This window comes from Notothenia coriiceps, unplaced genomic scaffold, assembly GCF_000735185.1.
Source record: "Notothenia coriiceps isolate Sejong01 unplaced genomic scaffold, NC01 NC01_scaffold00010091, whole genome shotgun sequence".
NCBI lineage: Eukaryota > Metazoa > Chordata > Actinopteri > Perciformes > Nototheniidae > Notothenia > Notothenia coriiceps.
In genome coordinates, this window is record NW_011342792.1 from 222,832 (window position 1) to 242,872 (window position 20,041).

General features: G+C 40.5%; 1 protein-coding gene across 1 annotated transcript; it reads right to left on the reverse strand.

Moving 5' to 3' along the window:
• Positions 1-3,164: 3,164 nt before the first annotated feature.
• LOC104945852 (sodium- and chloride-dependent GABA transporter 1-like) lies at positions 3,165-6,511 on the reverse strand. The gene is made up of 6 exons (XM_010771576.1): positions 6,381-6,511; positions 5,473-5,613; positions 5,248-5,347; positions 4,997-5,097; positions 4,740-4,907; positions 3,165-4,211 (listed from the first exon to the last, which is right to left on the reverse strand). The coding sequence occupies exons 1-6, from the start codon at positions 6,447-6,449 to the stop codon at positions 4,098-4,100; spliced, it is 693 nt and encodes a 230-aa protein (XP_010769878.1). The 5' UTR covers positions 6,450-6,511; the 3' UTR covers positions 3,165-4,097.
• Between the last annotated feature and the right edge of the window lie 13,530 nt (positions 6,512-20,041).

Here is a 20,041-nt window from a genome sequence, read left to right on the forward strand (position 1 = left end):
ACTAAGATTTATTTTACACATTTTGCTCACCCCTGCCTCATGCTGCAGTCCCGTGCTAGTGTGTGTGTGACAGTGTGTGTGTGTGTGTGTGTGTGTGTGTGACAGTGTGTGTGTGTGTGACAGTGTGTGTGACAGTGCCATTGCACGGCTGGATGGGATTACTAGTGGGCTCTTTAATTATCTGTGAGGGCGAGCGAGGTAGAGATAGTGTGCAGGGAGAGGGAAGCGGAGATGACAGCGCTTGTAAATCTGCCCCCTCTTCCTCGGTGAAGGAGAAGGGGAGGATGGAGTGAGGAAGAGGATGAAGCAGAACAGAAAATCAGCGGAAAAATTGGCGATTAAGTGAATTTTCCGGGACTGGGAAGGAGGAAGAGGAGGATGAGGATGAGGATGCATCAAGAACACACATGCATACTGCTTCTGCAGAGCTGCAACCGATAGCAATACAAACACATTCTCTCTCTGTATACACACACACTATATGCATATCCTCTGGAGAACTGTGTGTGTGTGTGTGTGTGTGTGTGTGTGTGTGTGTGTGTGTGTGTGTGTGTGTGTGTGTGTGTGTGTGTGTGTGTGTGTGTGTGTGTGTGCGTGCGCGTGTGTGTGTGTGTGTGTGTGTGTGTGTGTGTGTGTGTGTGTGTGTGTGTGTGTGTGTGTGTGTGTGTGTGTAAGCTTTAAACAAACCGATAGCCTCACACACCTGCTGTGGTGCAATAATAAGCACAAGGAGCGTCCCCTCTATACATTTGACCTTGACTTTCATCAGCCTCCGAAGCACATTTATCACTTTCAGACGACATCATGTTCCCACGGCGTCGTTTATTGGCGTCACGGCAACAGGGTCGAAGACAAGAGGCGTAATTGATGCTTAATGGGTATGAAGAGGAAGAAGAGCAATTTTTTATGAATGAAGGAGAAGGCTTTGAGTCAAACATCTCGAAACCATTTCACCTGCAAGATCTTGCTTTTGTTAAGGATGACTCATGTTGTTGTTGTTATGACTCAGCAACACCTTGTAGTGAGACGGTGTGTGTGGATGGTGATATCAACAAGAGATCGTCTTTCAGGTCATATCAATGTTTTTAAAGAACCTTAACCAAGCTCCTGCTGATGTGCAGGTGTATATCAGTATGTAGTGTCTCTACTTTAAAGAGTCCTCTCCTGCTGATGTTCAGGTGTATATCAGTATGTAGTGTCTCTACTTTAAAGAGTCCTCTCCTGCTGATGTTCAGGTGTATATCAGTATGTAGTGTCTCTACTTTAAAGAGGAGAGGACTCTTTAAAGTAGAGACACTACATACTGATATACACCTGAACANCCAGTAATACCAAGCAGCTTCTGGGCCGAGTAACCCATCGTGGAACGCTGAGAATGGAGAGGACAGCGTTTCTAAAGATTTCTACCTCATCAGCCCAATTCAGCTTGGTGAAAGCAGATCAAGGACACTTTTAATCTTCTAAAATCTCTTGCCTCATGATACTTGAAATGAAAAAAAATGTCCACACGCATCGGCTGAAAAAATAACGTGTAACCCATGATCCAAGTCTGTACGAAAGAAATCCAGAACAGATTCGTCGTCCGCTTGATGAGCCCAGTACTCATCAGTATAGCACATCTAACCTGCTGATTTCTACGCCTGAAGATTTGCAGCAAACCGGCAATTACAAAAAGATAACACGAGTGGCATTCTGAGAGAAATTGGCTATTTGTACTGGCTTGCTGTTTATCGCTTATGGTTTTTTATTTAAAAATGTGAGTTTAATTTTTTGTGAAGGCAGTTTAGGCACCTTAGGGCAATAAAACACCTATAGGCAAGGCAAGTTTATTTATCCGAGGTTATGGCAACCTTTCAACCAACAAGGCAATTCAATAATGGCTTAACAAAAATGAACGAGAAACCCTTGACATCTACGAGCAAGTGTATTTATCTCCATCCCCTTTCAGGCTGGGAAAAAATAGCTATCTCTGTTCTAATTCAGCGCCTGGACAGGCCCCGACAACCTGCTGCTAGAAATGATACATGGAAATGTCTTTTAGTTGCGAACTCTGGCTGGAGTTCCAAACGAAAGATATTCTTAAAGTACAAATGTTTTCGAGTAAAATTGTACCAGGCAGCTAGGACATACGATGTAAATGTAGACACGGAACAGCAACACGGACCGACCTTTACACCGTGTTACAGGGTAACAGTCCGTATACGCCATTTACGCTTGCCTGTTATGTCTGGGCGAGAAGAGGGACCAGCATATTATATCTATCGTTTTTCCAGGCGCTGGGCGCAACAGTTGGAAGAGGAGGTAGTGTCTACACTTTTATATCAACATACATTGGCCAGGAAAAAGGCAAGTACTGTGACCGTTTTACGCTGTGGCTCGACTAATGGTGATCTGGTCTTTCTTCCCTAACATTAACTGAATGCAGCATGCCGATGGGCCTGAACACAGTTACACGCCGCCTATCAGGCCAGCGCACTGAGAATCTGCGTCACTAAATTTGTAAAGCCACTTACACATTACCAGTGTTTCCGCCTACCATTGTCTTGGAGGGGCGCTGCTGCGCCCCGCCAACGGAGGCCCCGCCCCCCCCCTGGAAATTCAAGTGTGTTAAAAAAAAAAATATATATAATATATATTTTTTAATATATATATAAGTATATATAGCGACCAAATTGCCAACTAATCTATAACTACTGTCACTTTTCACCATTGAACATGTGGCTCTTTTATTAAATAAACTAAACGCTTCCACTTTAAGTTGTGAGTTTAGTGTTTTTGACCCTAAGAAACACTGATGCATTAATCAATAACAATAATCCACAGCTCCTCTCTCTGCTCCAGAGGATTTAAAAAAAAAAATCCCCCCCCCCAGGCAGCACCCCCTCAAAGCAGTAAACCTAGGGGAAACACTGCATTACTGTACATTGTATACCAAGGCAGGTTTGCCATCACTTACTGTACGGAGGCTCAGTCATTGGTACACGTTTATTTATAAAGCTTTGTTGGGTAAACTCCCGTATTATATCTGCTCTCTGATAACACAGAGAGTTGCAAGCAGCTATTGTCTGAGATCTCATGATGTAGTCTTGTTAGATGTGCCAAGAGCAAGGACTGTCTTAGGTAAGACAGCTTTTATGTGCGCAGCTCCACTTGCTTGGAACAGTCTACAGCTAGAATTGAAACTGAGCAATTTCATTCCTCTGCATGTTTTTAAAGCTAGTCAAAGTGAAATGCTCTTTGAAACTATGGGTACTTGTAAATATTGATAAGTATGTAAATGTAGCCTGTAAATATGTTGTATGTTGTTTTATGTTTCATCTGGAACCTATTTGCTGCAGGTCTCCCTTGAAAAATAGATCTATGATCTCAATGGGACCAATCTGGTTAAATAAAGGTTTGAAATGAAAATTGTTTTTGTATAGACTGCTTCAGGTGCTGACCACCAAAACCAAAAAACCTAGCCAATGCTCAACTTTCTCAACTTTTTAAGCAGATGAAGATTGCCTGAACCCTACATTTAACAACATAACAGCACGATGTGTTATGGATTTAAAGGCCACAAACATAACATGTAGGCCAAATAAGACTTTTTTTCCCGGCTTCAAACAGGACTCTTTAAAAAGTTGAAATGCCTCTAAATGCCTCTATCATTGATACGACTCTTATTTACACATTGCTAGATAAAACATCACCACAACACAAACATACACTTTTAGGGAGGGGGATGAAATAATAATTTAAATGGCTATATTTGGTTGGAATGGACCCCTGTATAATCTTTACAGGGCAAACAATCACTCATACCTAAATTAAATAAAGTATTCTTTACTTGGTGTACAACATATCCAATCTCTTTAAAAATCGGTTTTCGTTCTCCCATCTGTAAAAGGAGGCTCTTTGTGCTTTTTAAGTCAACGGCAGCTACAAATGTGCAAAAGGTACAGTAAAGTATCAGTCTTTTGGTAAAACAAATATGATTACATTGTAATGTTACGATATACAAAAAGATTGTGTATGACAGTGTAAATATGCCATCACCAGAAGCCCTAACACAGAGCTTGTTTTGTATATACGCACAGATACGGTTGTATTCCTTGTCATGCCACTGAAGTCATCAAGTTTTCAGCCGGCGGGTTGTCTATGATCTGTTTTTCCGGCAGGGCATAGTCAGCATCCAGGTCTAGTGTGGGAATCATAGCTGTTTTAACTCTCTGAGGGTGAGAGAAAGCACTGTGTTAGAAACAAACCTTTCAGAAAATGTTTTTAAAGTACAAACGGAACAAAACAGTTTTTCTTATTTCTTGTTTTCCCCAGCTTTGCACGAAACACACTGATATCTCCCGTTTGTTGGCCCCTGTTGTGACTGTATGAATGGCAATGTTTGTCTGTCGATCCATCACTTTGTTGGGGTCTTAATCTTATCAACTACTGGATAGATTGTAAAATATAAATATATGGTACAAACATGTGCTCAGGATGAATTGTTTTCATCACATTATTTAACGACACATTCCTTTGCATCTATGACATTCACATCCGCCTCAGCTACATTTCTTTGTTTTGTGTCACTTAACAGATGTTGAGATGGTAAGCTTCATACTTAAATCCACAGCACGTTAGCATTATACATGAAGTTAGGCACTGCTGTGGGCCTTTAGAGCTTAATCTCACAGGCACAGGAGACTTTAAAGAGCTAAACATAAGCTTCCTTCATTTGTCTGATAATGACTTTCACTTACCTGAAGAAATGAGCCTTTGGTGCTGCAGATCTCATGAATGGCTCCAATTGGAATCCACACAATGGAGACCAGAGAGACCCCCCAGCCCACCCCTTCAGCCCACTTCGGGTAGATGTACGTCTCATAGTGAGCAGGAGTGTACTGGACAATGCTGGCGATCAGTATACACTATGAAGGGAAAAGGACAGTCTTAACAAATGTATTAAATAACCATCATTAATAATATTATTGCACAGATAATCTTCTTTAACCCTCACCAGCACCAATACCGGGCAGAGCAGCACCCAGCAGACACGAAAGTAGATGTTTGCAGTTTTTCCCAGCATCCTCGTGATCATCAAGCAGATACGTGGGACACCTGATGGGAGAGGCTGATTAAACACTTGAGAGAAAACCACTAATTCAGATTTCTTCCTGTTGTGAATATATGTAAGAATTCAGTTGAATAAATATCCAGCAAAAGCAGATTTTGGTAGCGTCTGCTTTTGACCAAATAACGCAATCTTACCAAAGATCCAGCAGACAGCGACAACTTCGAAGAAAGCCAAGAACATGAGGGAGACCACGGCCGTGTAGTGGTCCATCAGCTGAAACACGTAGATACCTCCCTGTGCAGGTAGGACAAGAGGAAGAGGAAGACAAACATGACCAACCCATACCATGACTAGGCTACCACACATCCTCAGATATGTTTCTCTGAGAAGTAAAAGAGTTTAGCTGTCACAGACGGTACCTGGGTCACATGAGGAATCCCCAGGGCGAAGCCAACGATGCACACAGCCAGGGTCAGCAGCTCTTCTCTCTTTATGAAACGCAGAACTTGGGGGCCAAACTCATCTTTTATGAACGTGATGGCTACCTCAGCTGTGGCGAACTGTGGCACACAAAAAAGCACAAACTGCGTTTTAAAATAGTAATGAAAATGACTGTGTCAAAAGTGGTTTCCTCTTGATTTGTTTTGGCTTTAATTCATTCTAGCACTTATTTTTAGGATGCAATTATGAGTCTGTGCAAAGACCTGTGTAACCACAAAAGAGATTAGTGCGAGAAAGGAATACAAATAATTGTTTAGCATATAAGGGCGAGAAGAAAAAGATATCAATCACCTAAAGATTGCAGATTATACTTGAACCAATATGTAGATTGACCATTTTAAATAAATACACTTGAATACAGGAGGCTGTGGCTCAGTGGAAAGTGTGCTGGACTTTGAATCAGGGGGTAACAAGTTCGAGTCCCACTGCAGCCAGCATGTCGTTGTGTCCCTGGGCAAGACACTTCACCCCAAATCTCTTCTGTGGGGATTGTGGGGATTGTCCACAGTACTGAATGTATTATTCGCTTTGGATAAAAGCATATAACAAATGACATGTAATGTAATACACCTTCAAATTGTAAGTGATTATTGTTTTCCATGTCAATGGCCAAAAGGTGGACACAGTTGGGTTAACAGGCAGAGAGAAATAGTCAACCTGAATCTGCACAGTTGTAGAAACCGGGGATACATCTTTTGTCATTTTTATGAAGACATGAGTTAAGTAACGTAAAACCGTTTTGCGCTATTTCCCCATATCTGCCTGCTTCCTTAAAAACTAAAAAGTCGGGCCACTGTGTTTATATGAGTGTGTGAGAGATGCTCACCTGGCTGTCCAGGCCCAGACACAGCAGCATGAAGAAGAAGAGAGGAGCCCACAGCTGATGGACGGGCATCGTGGAGAGGACTTCAGGGTACACAACAAACACCAAGCCAGGACCTGAGACATCACACAGTACAGAAGTTGTTAGTAAGCCTAGATGCACATTTAAACAAATATACCTAAATTCAGCTAGGTTCATGAACCTGTGGTTAAACTTAAACTCAGATATTTTACAGTTACTGGTTGAAAGGCTACTGGGATGTTGCAAGACTAGTTCATTCAGACTCTGCGCTCGGCATGAGGAGTTAAAGAGCACCTTGGTGTACTATTTATTTGAAGGACAAGACCAAACAACACTTTTTTTTTTACACGCTATGGTCATAAAAAATGAATGATGGTGTGAGTTACGGCTACTAAAGGAAGACAGAGTGCATAACCCTGTTTGACTTGTTGACTTGTATAGCAAGTTGTACATTTAAACAGGATGCAATGTCAGTGTTGTATGGTGATTGCAGGTTAAAATCCTTTACATGCATTGAAGAAGGTCCTAAACTCAAACACTAAAAGGGTTTAGAGGCATTGCTTTTCTTAGGAGGAGGAATACAGAAAATGCATTGGTTGGCCCACCCTGTCTACACACACACAAATTATATACTTTTAAGATTACTCAAAACATATTTACAGGAAGATCAGATCAGGTAGTCATTCAAGAGAGCAGTTTTATATTGTTTTGATGGCCTCAGGCCCTGACTAAACCCCTCTGATGTTATCTGAAGACTCGGTTATTGAAGCAAAACAACCTCCCATTTTAGTCAGGGAGTTGTTTTAGTCAGTATGGGAAGGGGAGTCTAGTTTTACAGTTATTGTAAGAGTGAATTAAACAAGAAAGAGAATCACATATCCTTACTTTTAGTCACTATTCTGGGTCAATCTCAATAACATTGGATATAGAATTCCCAAAATGCAGCCTTAACATGTATTCATTACACACATCAAGTTTCTATTGCAGTACTTGCCATAATTGCATTATAGGAGTTGTTTTTATTAAAGACAGTATACAGCAGCCTGAGAAGTACTCCCAGACCTGAAGATGTGTAAAATGAGCTCCATAAGTAAAATCTGTAGAGTAGGCCTACTGCTTTAAGAAATTGTAAACTTCCCCTAATGGCGCATTTCTACTAAAGCGCGGTTTAAGCGTGCCGTGCCCGGCCCTATTTTGGTTGTGTTTCCACTTTTTCACAGTTTTCTGGCTCTCCAAAACCTAGGTTCTTTCCGGGCCAACAACCGGGCTGAGTATGCTAAACTAGTGAGAGAATCGCTGGCAACTACTACAAGATGAACATATTTTACCGTTATTTAATTGTAATGCACGTTTCAAAATGATGCCGAAGTAACAACATACTGATACCGGTTAGTAAAAACCATGAATTAATTAACAAGTCTGCAGACAGACGGCAGGCGGAAACATTTTAAAATGCGTGTTTTCTGAATGGAGATCGGCTAAGCTAACGTTGTCTATATGCTCCGACCGTCCACACTCACAACAACGGCCTATACAGACATAAATAAACCAGCGACTGTATTCGCCATGACACAGACAGTCTGTGGTTTGTAGTTGTTTAACTTTTGTATAGTTTCTGAACAGATATGTGGAACTGTGAGCTCTGAGGGCTAACAGCTAACGGCTGATGTTGTTTTTCTGGGGTTCGCATTGAAAATGACGTCACGGCACTGCGTTACTATAGTTACTACCCCAGTTCCTAAACTGTAATGGAAAACGCAGCATAAATGTCCCCGAATGACCTGCCTACTTTAAATATGCACAGCAGATGTGCACGTCTTGAAATCTGTGGCTTNTGGCGATCAAACTCTTTAACTCTTCACCCTTAAGTAAAGGGAACTGAGAACTTCCACACCAACACTATGTGCAATATACATATCAATATAATTGCCATCATTACAATACACTCGCTGCTGATATATATAACTATGTGCAATTATTATTAGTATTATTATTTAGTATTATTAAAAATGCTATGATAACGTGCAATTACGTAACTGCCACTACGTTTAATTGTTTGCACTACTAACTACTAAATACTGCTAATAATTGCATTGATTGTGTGACCATCTATGTTTCTATGTTTCTACGTTTCATGTTGTCTGTAGATATTTAAATTGCTCTTTTTGCTGCACTTTTAGTGTACAGTTTTGCTGTTGTGCTGCTGTGTTTATTTTGTTTATTGTATTATGTTACTCTGGCACAACAATTTCCTTCGGGATAAATAAAGTCTTATCTTATCTTATCTTATCTTATTGTGCAGGAAATCCACTCATCCTCGCTGCTCCACAAAACAACTGAGAGCCAAAACTGGGTTACTGTCTGTTAATGAACTTCAAGGGGCAACGTTTCACTCCCTTGTGACAACTTCTTTTTCTTTTCCCTCCTCTAGTGTTCCTCTGTTACTCCGAACCCTTATTTTGATACTTCCTTGCTGTGTAAAAGGAAGATGGTATTTGTGTGCGTTTCTGTCTATCTGTGTGAATGTTGGTGTAAAGCTGATTAACAAGCACAGATCAAGGTCGATAACATACTGCTTCTGGTCAAATACAATACAAGACAGGAGTTTTCCCTGATCTTTAGTCTCATCTTTCACATGCATGATGAGTTCATTGTGATGGCCCTTCACTGCAGCTGCTTTCCTCAAGCTCTTTGAGGAGGATTACTACATTACATGTCACTTGCTTTTATACAAAGTGACTTACATACTCAATACTGGACAGTCCCCACAGGAGCAATTTGGGGTGAAGTGTCTTGCCCAGGGACACAACGACATGCTGACTGCAGTGGGGTTTGAACCTGTGACCCCAGGTGACCCCTGATCCCAAGACTAAGGCTCTATCCACTGCGCCACACGCCTCATCTACTATGAGGAAGATATAATGAAACCTGTTTCTAGTGAAATCAGCTTTATTTTTTTTCGCCACTCTTCAAAACCCTTGTGTGTGTATGAAGTCAACTTGAGGTTAAGATGTCATTTTATTGTCATATAGTAAAGGTCTGTAAGAAGTTCAGGGCAAAAAAACAAATGGAACTGTCGAACAAGTAAAGTTTTGATATCAAACTGATATCTGAATATAAGAAGGATACCAGAACCATCTCAATGAGCGTTTAAATATTGTAAGAAATCTACACATAGGGGTACATGTATGAGTGGTTGTATATACCATAAGCTCACACAGATTTGTATGTATAAACAATATCTGTATGTACATACATTCAAACTCCAGTTGTTTGTGATGAATTAATGGAAATATTGTTGCACCTGCAATGCTAATTAGAGATTTCCTCTCTTGTGTTTTCCCAATCTCCAGGCAGAACCGACACACTAGTGGGTTCTTACAGTTCTCTATAGTGAGGAGGTGTAATCAGCGTAGAAATATATGCAAAACAAAGGTACAAAGGTTTGTATTAACATTGCAAAGAACGAGGATGTAAAAAGCATTCGGCCTGAATCCCACTGCTTGTGAATTAATGTAACCTTCATCACATCAGCCTGTTCAAAGGTTTTACATGGCAGTCTTTACATTGAATGCATACAGGATTTTTCTGAGCAAGCCTATTTGTTTATTTATGGTTTCCATTTCAACCAATTAAAATGCTAATCAGTGTATCTTGCCAACTATTCATATGCAGATAAGAGCTTTGATGCTACAGTGTGCTGCTGCTGCATAACTGCCTTTGTTTAACTAGGACTTTTAGGGCGCTTTCCTTCAGTCTGTGTGTGCATACATAACAAGTTTGTCCCTAAATAGAGCTCACCTTGTGCTGGTTATGAGGTCAAAGCTCGTGATATTAGTTGGCCTTCCTCCTTAAAATGAACTGCTGTTACACTAACAGAGATACATTTTACTTTTCATGAAACATGGATGTGTATTTATGTTTACATGTACATCACTCATTGCTGAAATTAATTTTCCCTATACAATAGTTTCCATTCTAAAATAAAACTAATCCTATCGGGTACATCAGTAAGATGTATTGTAGGCTGATTTTTAGTAGATCTCATTTATTTTTAACCAATTTATTCTATTCATAATGTTTTACTTGTGGCGTGTCCCTTTTTAGTTGTTGATTTGGATTAATCTTAAGTCGTCCAATAGTCCCATGACTGAGCTTGTGGCTGAATGTGTCCGAGTTTGAAATCATGTGCAGATATTTATGAATATGCCTTGACTTCACAGCCCAGGACTGATCTGAGCTACGCCCTCCAGGAAAGTGAGAGATCTTGCTTTTTGCTTGATGGAATTAAAAAGCTATCTTTTCTGATTGTGGATGAGAATAGATGTTGTTGTATCTGCATACATATAAGGAGAGCCTGTCTTTTATCTCTCTGTCTTTGTATCATAGCAGAAGACAACATTTTTCCGTGTCTGTGGGTGCAGGACCAAACTGCTTCTTCCATGCTAACCTAATGAGATTGCACAGAAATTGCTTTCATAAAGTTGGCAGGGAATTGAATTTGGCTCCGGGGCTGATGAAGCTTCTGCATGCCATTCACATCCCTTTCAACATGAGGATTGTGGTGTCTGCCTTTATTCAATTTAAATTACATTTTGTAAATCAGCATCCTAGTTCAATTCATTTTATTATCTCTCCCCTACAATGTCCCCAAATATAGGCCCTCATTTGCATAATATTGGAAACCTTATTTCGCTTTTATGTTTCTTTAGATGGAAGACACTAACAAACGCTTGCCTTACCTGACTCATTCTGTATGTATCCCTTAAATAATGACATAAAAGTGGTTTTTTCTCTCAGTCACAAATATGCTTCTCCTTGATGACAAGGATTCGTATCGGAGAAAACCACATACTTATTACCGAGATTATCTTTTGCTTCATTGATTAAAGATTATCCTCCTTACTTATGATACGCAGGAATGTCTAATCTCCCACTCTCAAATGTCCTTTTCTCAACTCATTGTAAACATGGCAGTTATCTGATACTCGTTATCTCCACTTTTGGTGTGGATTGCTTATCCCCACACACCACATGCAGATGGCTCGTCTGAATGCTCCTTTTACAAACACAGCATGCTTTATATTGTTGCCCCATCACACATTCAGGGTAACAAAAAGAGTAAAAGAAGCAAGGTTCCATGCACTGATCCTTGGGGGACACCTCAAGTAAGCCTCTGTCTAGGATAACAAATGTGTTCAATGTGTTCTGTTGATTTTGCTATAATATTTCTTGATGCCCTACAACCTGGATGGACCAGTAAAAGGTCCAGTATGCTTCAACGGAAGAATGTTAATGGTTGAACACCTTTTGCTTGAACGCTTTTTCAACATGCCACGTTAAGGTGCAAGAAAAGGCGTGTTTTCATGTTTTTAAGTTAGATACGAAGGAGACCTTGTATCATGAAGCAGACTTCTCTCCTGCTCAGTGCAATAGTGAGCTCTGCCTACAATAGAAAGCTGGCACTACTGCTTTGAGCTGGATTTGGTCAGCTGTAAATAGATAATGTCACTATATTACATCAAGTTGATGCATTATGAAAGAATATTGTAAATGTTGTGCTTTACAGGGCAGATATGTTTGTTAGTTTGCAACTTACTTTCAGTCGGACTCGACTAGAATGTGCTATCCATGAACCGTGTCCACAGCAGTGCTGTTTCTTTTTTATATTGACTGTGTAACAGTGCCAACAAGGACAGAGAGAAACAAAGAAGACAACTTCCTTCCCTTTTGAGGTCCCCTTAACTTCTTGTAGTTGATGGTGGCAGCAAAAGACGTGAAAGTAAGGGAGGATATCACCGAGACAAATTGCACCACAAAGTGGGTCAACTCTCCTCTGCATGCTCAGAACGGATGATGCTGACACAACTGCCATTTGACAGCTACTTCAAAATATAAATATATATTGTATTCATTCAGACATAATAAACAACAGACACCCATAAGATGGTATGTGAGTGCTCAGAAAAAAACAGTAAAAGCGATACAAAAATTAAGGGGAGACGTTTTAACAAAAAATATGACTCACTCAATGTTGTGTATGTGTTAGTGTGTGTGTGTGTGTGTGTGTGTGTGTGTGTGTGCGTGTGCGTGTGCGTGTGCGTGTGCGTGTGTGTGTGCGTGCGTGTGTGTGAGAGCGTTTCTGTTGCCCGTTGCCATGAACAGTAAAGCTCTGGTTTTGTAACTGCACAATTTGACACCCTGCAATATGCTGAAAGACACAAAGTCCAATTACCATAATGAGTTTTTGTTACACAGGATACATACAAAACCAATGGCTGAATGAACACAGAAAGAAAATCCTCCTCTGTAAAGTAGGTTAATGCATATTGCTCACAGATGTGGAAATGCATTGAGGTCAATCAAATTGGTTGGGGATCGAAAAGCATCACTGCAATTACTTTCCACAACACATGAAGTCAATGGCCTTGTTACTGCTTTTGTCAGACAGGCTTAGAGTAGCAGTAGTGTGTTGTAATGTTTACAAAAGTGGCTTTAACTGTATTTCTCAAACTTAGGAAGAAGATTGCTTAAAGAGGATGTTTTTTAATGACAGGAAGCTGCAAAGTACTCGAGTACACGAATGACTTTATTTGAATTGCTATTTGAGGAAGTTTACTTGAAGTTGTATGGGCAAATAGAAACATTGTGAAACACTGATTGTTATACAGTGACATCAAACAGTATTAAATGATTTCCTAAAATCATGGAAATCCCAAATATTCATGGTTATTGCTATATGTGCATATGTAAGTATATGCTACAATTGTTTTTTTGAATCGTTCCATAATTCTCAAGTTTTATAGCTTTAATATTTACACACACACACACACACACACACACACACACACACACACACACACACACACACACACACACACACACACACACACTTCTTCTTTGTCTGTGTTGTCACTCATCATGCAGACTGCAGTCATTAATAATACAAGGCGGGAGTCAGTGCGGACAAAAGAAAGGGTGGAGCTTTCACACAGTTTGGCAGATAAGAGGGACTGCAACAAAGCCTCTTGAAAGCATGTGTCAAATACAAGCCATTTATCATTGTCTGCAGTTCATCCACAATTGTGTATGGTCTTGAAAAGAAGGAAACATCTTAGTATTATGGCTGGCGAAAGTAGCTTAGATTCACATCAGCATACCCTACTTTTACAGGAATGTGAAATGTTTTAATAAAATAAGCAAATATATACCAAAAAATCAGGATGTGCTTTTCCCAAGAGGGTTTGATTTTGTCGAAGCTGAAGCGCTGAGTGTGAAACTGATCGCACAGGAAGCGAGACTACCGGCAAAAACATCCTAGATTGTGTCAGCTGTGTCTAATGAGAAAAGCCAGGCAGCAGAGACAAAAGGATCAAATGAAACTCAGAAGAGATTTTTTCATGCTGACTGAACGATGTAGGTCTCCGGTAATACCACCCCTGGCTGCAGCAGCGACATTGAGACTCTTCCTGAATAGCAATTACATCCCATGGCTAATTTCAAAGCCTTGGTCTTCCAATTGTTTTTAGTGTCTAAAATCGACAGTCAAATATGATCTGTCCTTGATCGTCGGAGTGCTACTGCCAGTAGTTTAAGTTGAATGGCAAGGATAATCTTATTATTAATTCATATTTCTAATTAAGACAGTGTGCACTTTAAATAATGCAGGATCTATTTTTTTTTTTTGAAGTTTCAGAGACTGCTGAATTATTAATGCCAGCAGCCATCATCAGGTTTCATAGAGTTCTGCTACCTCCGTAAATCCTGCTACACCTGCTCCCTCCTCTCAGTCTTCATCTCTGCCCATTTGTCTTAATCTGAGTGCATTTAATCACCATTTCTTACATTACAACCCAATATGTCATGATAGTGCCTTTAGCTGTCCAAGAGGGTTTTCAGTGTTATTGTTATATGAGTGCTAGTGCTGAAACCTCACAGAAAGGACACAGTTTGAGAGAGAAGTCAGCTCTGCTCTCTGTTTTCTGGTACTTAACCCAGTCAGTCACAGAACAACTGCTTCTCCAGACTGTCACTTCCATCACACAGAATATGGACTGACATTGGGCAGATGGATAAAGTCTTGTTGAACAATTACATACTTCACTACATGACAAATATTGACAGACTTGTTTCTGGGTTTCTGTGGACACAGATTCACCAGAGCGCTAAATATTTAGAGGAAGTAGTGTGAAAGTCTTATTTTCAGCTCTAAACAGAGATGAGGAGGAAATGATTACTGTTAACATAAAGTAGCAGCATGGATAACACTCTTTCATTACTCATCATGTGGATAATGAGAATAATTGCTTTGCAAGGATAATGTTATGGTTGTCAAGGAAAACAACCTGGTAGTTAGAGCAGTGTTTTGTGGTCATGTGCTTTGTGCCTTAATCTCTGAGGACAATGAGAGCTGTAGTTACTGTATACATCTTCCCTGTTGTCAGAGGGAAGCTCACCATGTCTCATTTCAAGTTGTTTGGGCCTTTGCCTGAGCAAATGTTGTTAGAAAGGAAATCAGCATGCCGTATTCTGAGCATTGACAGCTTCCAGTGCTATAATAGACAAATGTTCATAAACGTCCTCGCAAAGCAAACTGAATTGTATGTTAAAAACACTCAAACCGACGATAACTCACAACCTAAAGCTGTAAACTTGCTTATGTAATTGTAACTGTTGGTGCAGTTAGCTGCAGGAGGAGTGGGAAGCAAGTGGCTATTGGTTTAAATGTCAACAACCGAGTGCAGCAACTACACTTATCGACCGTGTTATCCTGTTATGTTTGAAATCAATAGGAACTATTTCAGGAAGGAACTGTAAGGTTTCTCATCAGCTAGAAATGATTACCGCAGTGCATAAAAGGACAAAACACACAGTGGTAGTGATGCCTTTTTTTTTAACGTGACAGACTCAGGAGGTTTTACTGTTGATGAGACCGGAAATCATGGATCGGCCCCATGAGCGTATGGCCAACAGCCAGATAATAAATCACTACATCGATCAATAAGCATGACAGGGGATTATCAGCTCATTGACCTGAGCAGTGCAAGTAATATCCCAGTGGAAAATGAGAAGAGGAAAACTAAATCAATTGTCTTTGTTGTATGTGACTCCAGTCGTGATATAGGCCTTCAAAGTGTTAGCTGGATGTGGACTGAGCAAACAACATCAGATCATAATGTAAAATTCATAATTTCTAGATCCAGCTATTAAAAAGTTATCATTATCTCTTGTGATGGCTAACCTGAAGGGAATATCTTTGCATCCGGTAAGAGTTTGAGCATCTTTTCACACCGTCACATTGCAAGACATGTGACAAAATACATTTCTCATATAAAACTCACAATAATGAAGTATGAGGTTCTGTTCACAGAGAAAAAGCTACATTGTTCTCTTGGGTGAAAGCTTCCTCCATACAAACAGGCGATGTGTGGAATTTATGCATAAAGTTATCTTTGATAGACTTTGTACTAAAGATATTCACTGCATTGTTTGTGCAAATCTAAAACCATGAATTCCCCTTTAGTTATTTTGTGTTTGTTGTGTGTGCTATCTGTGCTGACAACACCCATATGTCAGATGTTGTCATTAAACAGAACCCCCAGAAGCACCATTTAACCGGGCAAGATCAGCCAATGAAAGAACATTTTGTCCCTTTTTCATTCCGCTGCCTACGTAACCCCATGAGAGAGCAGGGTTTTGACACAATGAGCCCATTATCGTCTATTTACTTCAGTCTTCTGCATCTGACGGGCAGATAAACCAGTGGTGGTCACACACAGGCCAACGCACAATGTGCACAATGGAATGAAGGCTGGCTGGTGATGCAGATGCATGAGGGTGGGCTGGCCCTGGAGTTTTATCTCTTGCACCACATGATTGACCCCCCACACCCGACCTCTAACAATGTATGCGTGTGTGTGTGTATCCTTAAAATTACAAGAGTTGTTTTGCATCAATCTGCAGCACTCCGCAGTGCAGTTTAACTTCCATAAACATCAGCCTGACAGTTTTAGGATTCTGTTGTTTGGCTGCTGTCCCATCCTGTCTGCCTGATTCAGCTTGAGTAATATCACTGATGCACACTGGTGATTTCAAGAGTCCCTCTAAGTTGGAGTGCTTCGCTGAGTCACCACGCAGACCAGAGTAATTGTAGGTGACAGCGCTACAGGCGACAGACAGCACAGACAGCAACCAACCCATGATGCTGATGCTGCTGAAATATGCAGAGTCATCTTCTGTTGTGTCAGCAAACCATCACTTAAGGACAGATCAGCTTTAAGCTTGTAATGACTAAGTGGCTTATTCAGACTGCAGGGTTTTCTAGAATAGATTTAGTAGGCTTTGAATAACCACATAGGTGAGACCAACCCATAAAACTTTTTCATTTAAACGTATTATTGTTAGACCCATTTTCCGGAGAAAAAAACATCAGGAGGCTGTTTTGAGGCTCAATACCCCCTGGACGCTATCTGTGTATTTATGTTCATTCTGCTTGCATGTGAATGTCTATTTGTGTACATGCCCTTTAAGGATCTGTGTAATGCAGTTGCTTTAAGCCATTGATTCAACAGCCGGGACTCTCAGGGACACAACGATAAAACTGATTGAAGTGCAGTTTACACACAAGGAGATTTGCAGTTAAACACAATGGATGATCACCCCGATCTGACGCCGGAAATCCTGTGAGCAGCAGGGAAACACACAGCAGCTGAACATCTGGAGCTGGGTCTGAGAGGGGTGAAGCAGAAATCAGGATTACAATCAGACTGCAGAACGAGCAACAAAAACCTCTCACTGTTAATACAATGTGACAGTGGTGTGGTATAACAATGTTGCTCACAGTGAGTCAGGAGCGGGTTGAGTTTCTGTGTTTATGTATTTACATTAAGTGACGTTCTCTCATAGCCGCTGGAATCATAGTCAGTGAATGCTTTGGATGCTATTACACACAAATACACAGATAATATAGACAGATAGCTGCCACACAATCATCTCATTATCTCATGATTTTGAGAATATAAGGACTTCCAAAAGCAGACATAAATTAATTAAATGTAACTGTAAGGGACAATAAAGAAAGAATAATGTACACATTGTTGGTTCAAGTCTTCTTCTGTATATTTTCCTGTATGACAAGATCATCAGATAAAATGATGATGTGACAGCACGTAATTTCACAATACAGACAAAACATTTTCCTCATAGGCTAATGGAATTAAACGGGGTCCAGCTGCACTCTAAACTAATCCTAAGCCTACTGCTATCAATATCATTTCTGCCGCACATCAATTTACCTTACCACTCTCCATTGCTGAAATCCTGTCAGCTGAGAAAGCACACTGCAGTAACAATGGCTTTGTATTGGTTCAACTGCATATAAACAGTAGTTGTTCTTTAGAAATGTAGTAATGATTTATAGTTTAAAGCAGTGGTGTAGAGAAACTAAGTACATTTACACAAGTACAAGTATAATTTTTAGGTATTTGTACTTTACTTCAGTATTTAAATGTTTTGCTACTTTGTACTTCTACCCAACTTCAATTCAAAGGTAAATCATGTACTACATTTAGTTACTTTGCAGATTTGGATTAATGATGATGAAAAGGGCCGATCTGCATAATGAGGAAGCTGTAAGAGCCATTTAGGCACATTATTTTATGGTAATGAATTATGTTTTTGTGCGCGAATTGAATATTCTTTAATTTAACTTAAATGAGCTGAAATACTGTGAAATATTATTATACTGTTTTGTAACGTGTTATCTTGCTTATGGACAGCTCAAGTTTATGTTTTGTTATTTATAGCAAGCAATCTTAGGGGCGTGCTCGGGTATAAATGACGCGGCCAGCATGACACAGCAGGAAGTCTAGAGAGCCAAGTTGGGAAAAGTTTTTGACCGTACAAGTCCGTAAGACCGAGGGATCTTGTTTGTTTTCTTTTGTTTTAAATACTGTGCAAATGTTGCACGTCGGCAGTGGGTCGCCAGCTGATGTTGAACCTCTAAATAAAGCACCTGAATGGAACGAGCAAGTATCTACTTTTTTGAATATACGCGAGTCAATACTCGAACTCGCCTCCTAGACTAAGTGGCCTTTGAACATTGATTTTCTTTTGGACAATTGGCCACTACAGAGGCGTACTTTTACTTTTGCTACTTTAAGTATTTTAGATGCCAATACTAATACTAATTTGAATGTACCAGAGTATTCATACACTCTGGTACTTCTACTTTTATCTAAGTACAAGATCTGAGTAACCTCTTGTTTAAAGGGGTGCATGGAAGCTGCTCCACGTGGTGGGAAAGTACTGACAAGGGGAAATGCTTGCATGCGCAAGACTGGTCTGGCAACATCTGATTTGGACGAAAGTACCAAAACTCGTCCATTAACAGGGCCAAATATTAAATTTTTGACCAGAGAAGCCGAGCGGCAGCCACACCGTGTCGCTGCTGTGTCTCTGTGAGTACAGCAGGCAGTGCTGTTGATCCGCGCGGTGCGGTGGGAGCGCGGTGCGCACGGTGCGGCGCTGCCTCCGCGTCACACAGCCTTCATATCGGCCAGGCAACAGAAAAGACAGGTCGACCCAGCGCCTGAATCACATCCACGCTTTGAACAGCTGACTGGAGCGAGTGAAGCCAAGAAGGGACTGTCTGGTTTGGCCGGGGTCTGTCTTCAGGCCATTACTCCTGCCTTCTCCGAGTGAAAGCTAGAAGCGATTTGTCTGCGGTAGCGTACAGTAGATTATTAACAGGACTGAGTGGCTATGCGAGCTAATGAGGGAAACTAACGTCGCTTTTCTGCGGATGGAATCACAGTAAAAACTGCTGATCAGAAAGCATATTTGGCGGATTGATCGTGGAGATGAAACATCATGTCAGAGCCTGAGATATCCTCAGCTGAGTTGCGTCAAGTGAACTGCATCAAACCATCAGCTGGAGCTTCCTCTTGACTCGTGTGTAAGGTAAGGTGAAGAAACTGCACATCCTGAATTAGATTTGATAAAACCCAGAATAAATCGTTCATTTAAGTTGAACATAATCCTGTAAAAGGTTCCCATATGATGTTTTTATTTGTGGTGTTTCAGAACCATAATTATGCACTCAGTCTAGCTGCACCAGTATGAAGACTGCTGGTTAACATCCTCGAGGTAGACCATAACCCACAACCCAGCATTTGTTATTGTGTTTTTACAGTTTATAATGATCACCGGATTCTGAAAGCAAAGCCTGAGAAGTAGCTGCAGTACCTAAGCTTTGTTTATTCTAAGTCCATATGCTTTGAGATTGAGCCTCAAGTGATATAAATACCTGAGGGAAGCAGAGGTAGCAGCCTTATCAGCCCGTTCTGTTTCTGTAGCAGTAGGCCTAAAGTTCGAATATATTATAAATTGTATGATTTGACTTGTTATGTTTGGGTTATACTAGCAACTGTAGGGTTTGTATGCTGCTGTGTGACAGGCGTGAACATGTCCCTGCTCTCTATCATTGCACATTCATGTTCAGTGAGCAGTGAAATGCTTTTGTCTCTAACCAGGTGCATGGTTTGTGGCACCACAGGTTGAACACTCATTATCCCCAAAGTGTGAAGTCGCTGACTTTCATTAGAGCACTGTTGCTAATTTTTAACCAGAGATGCAAACACAAA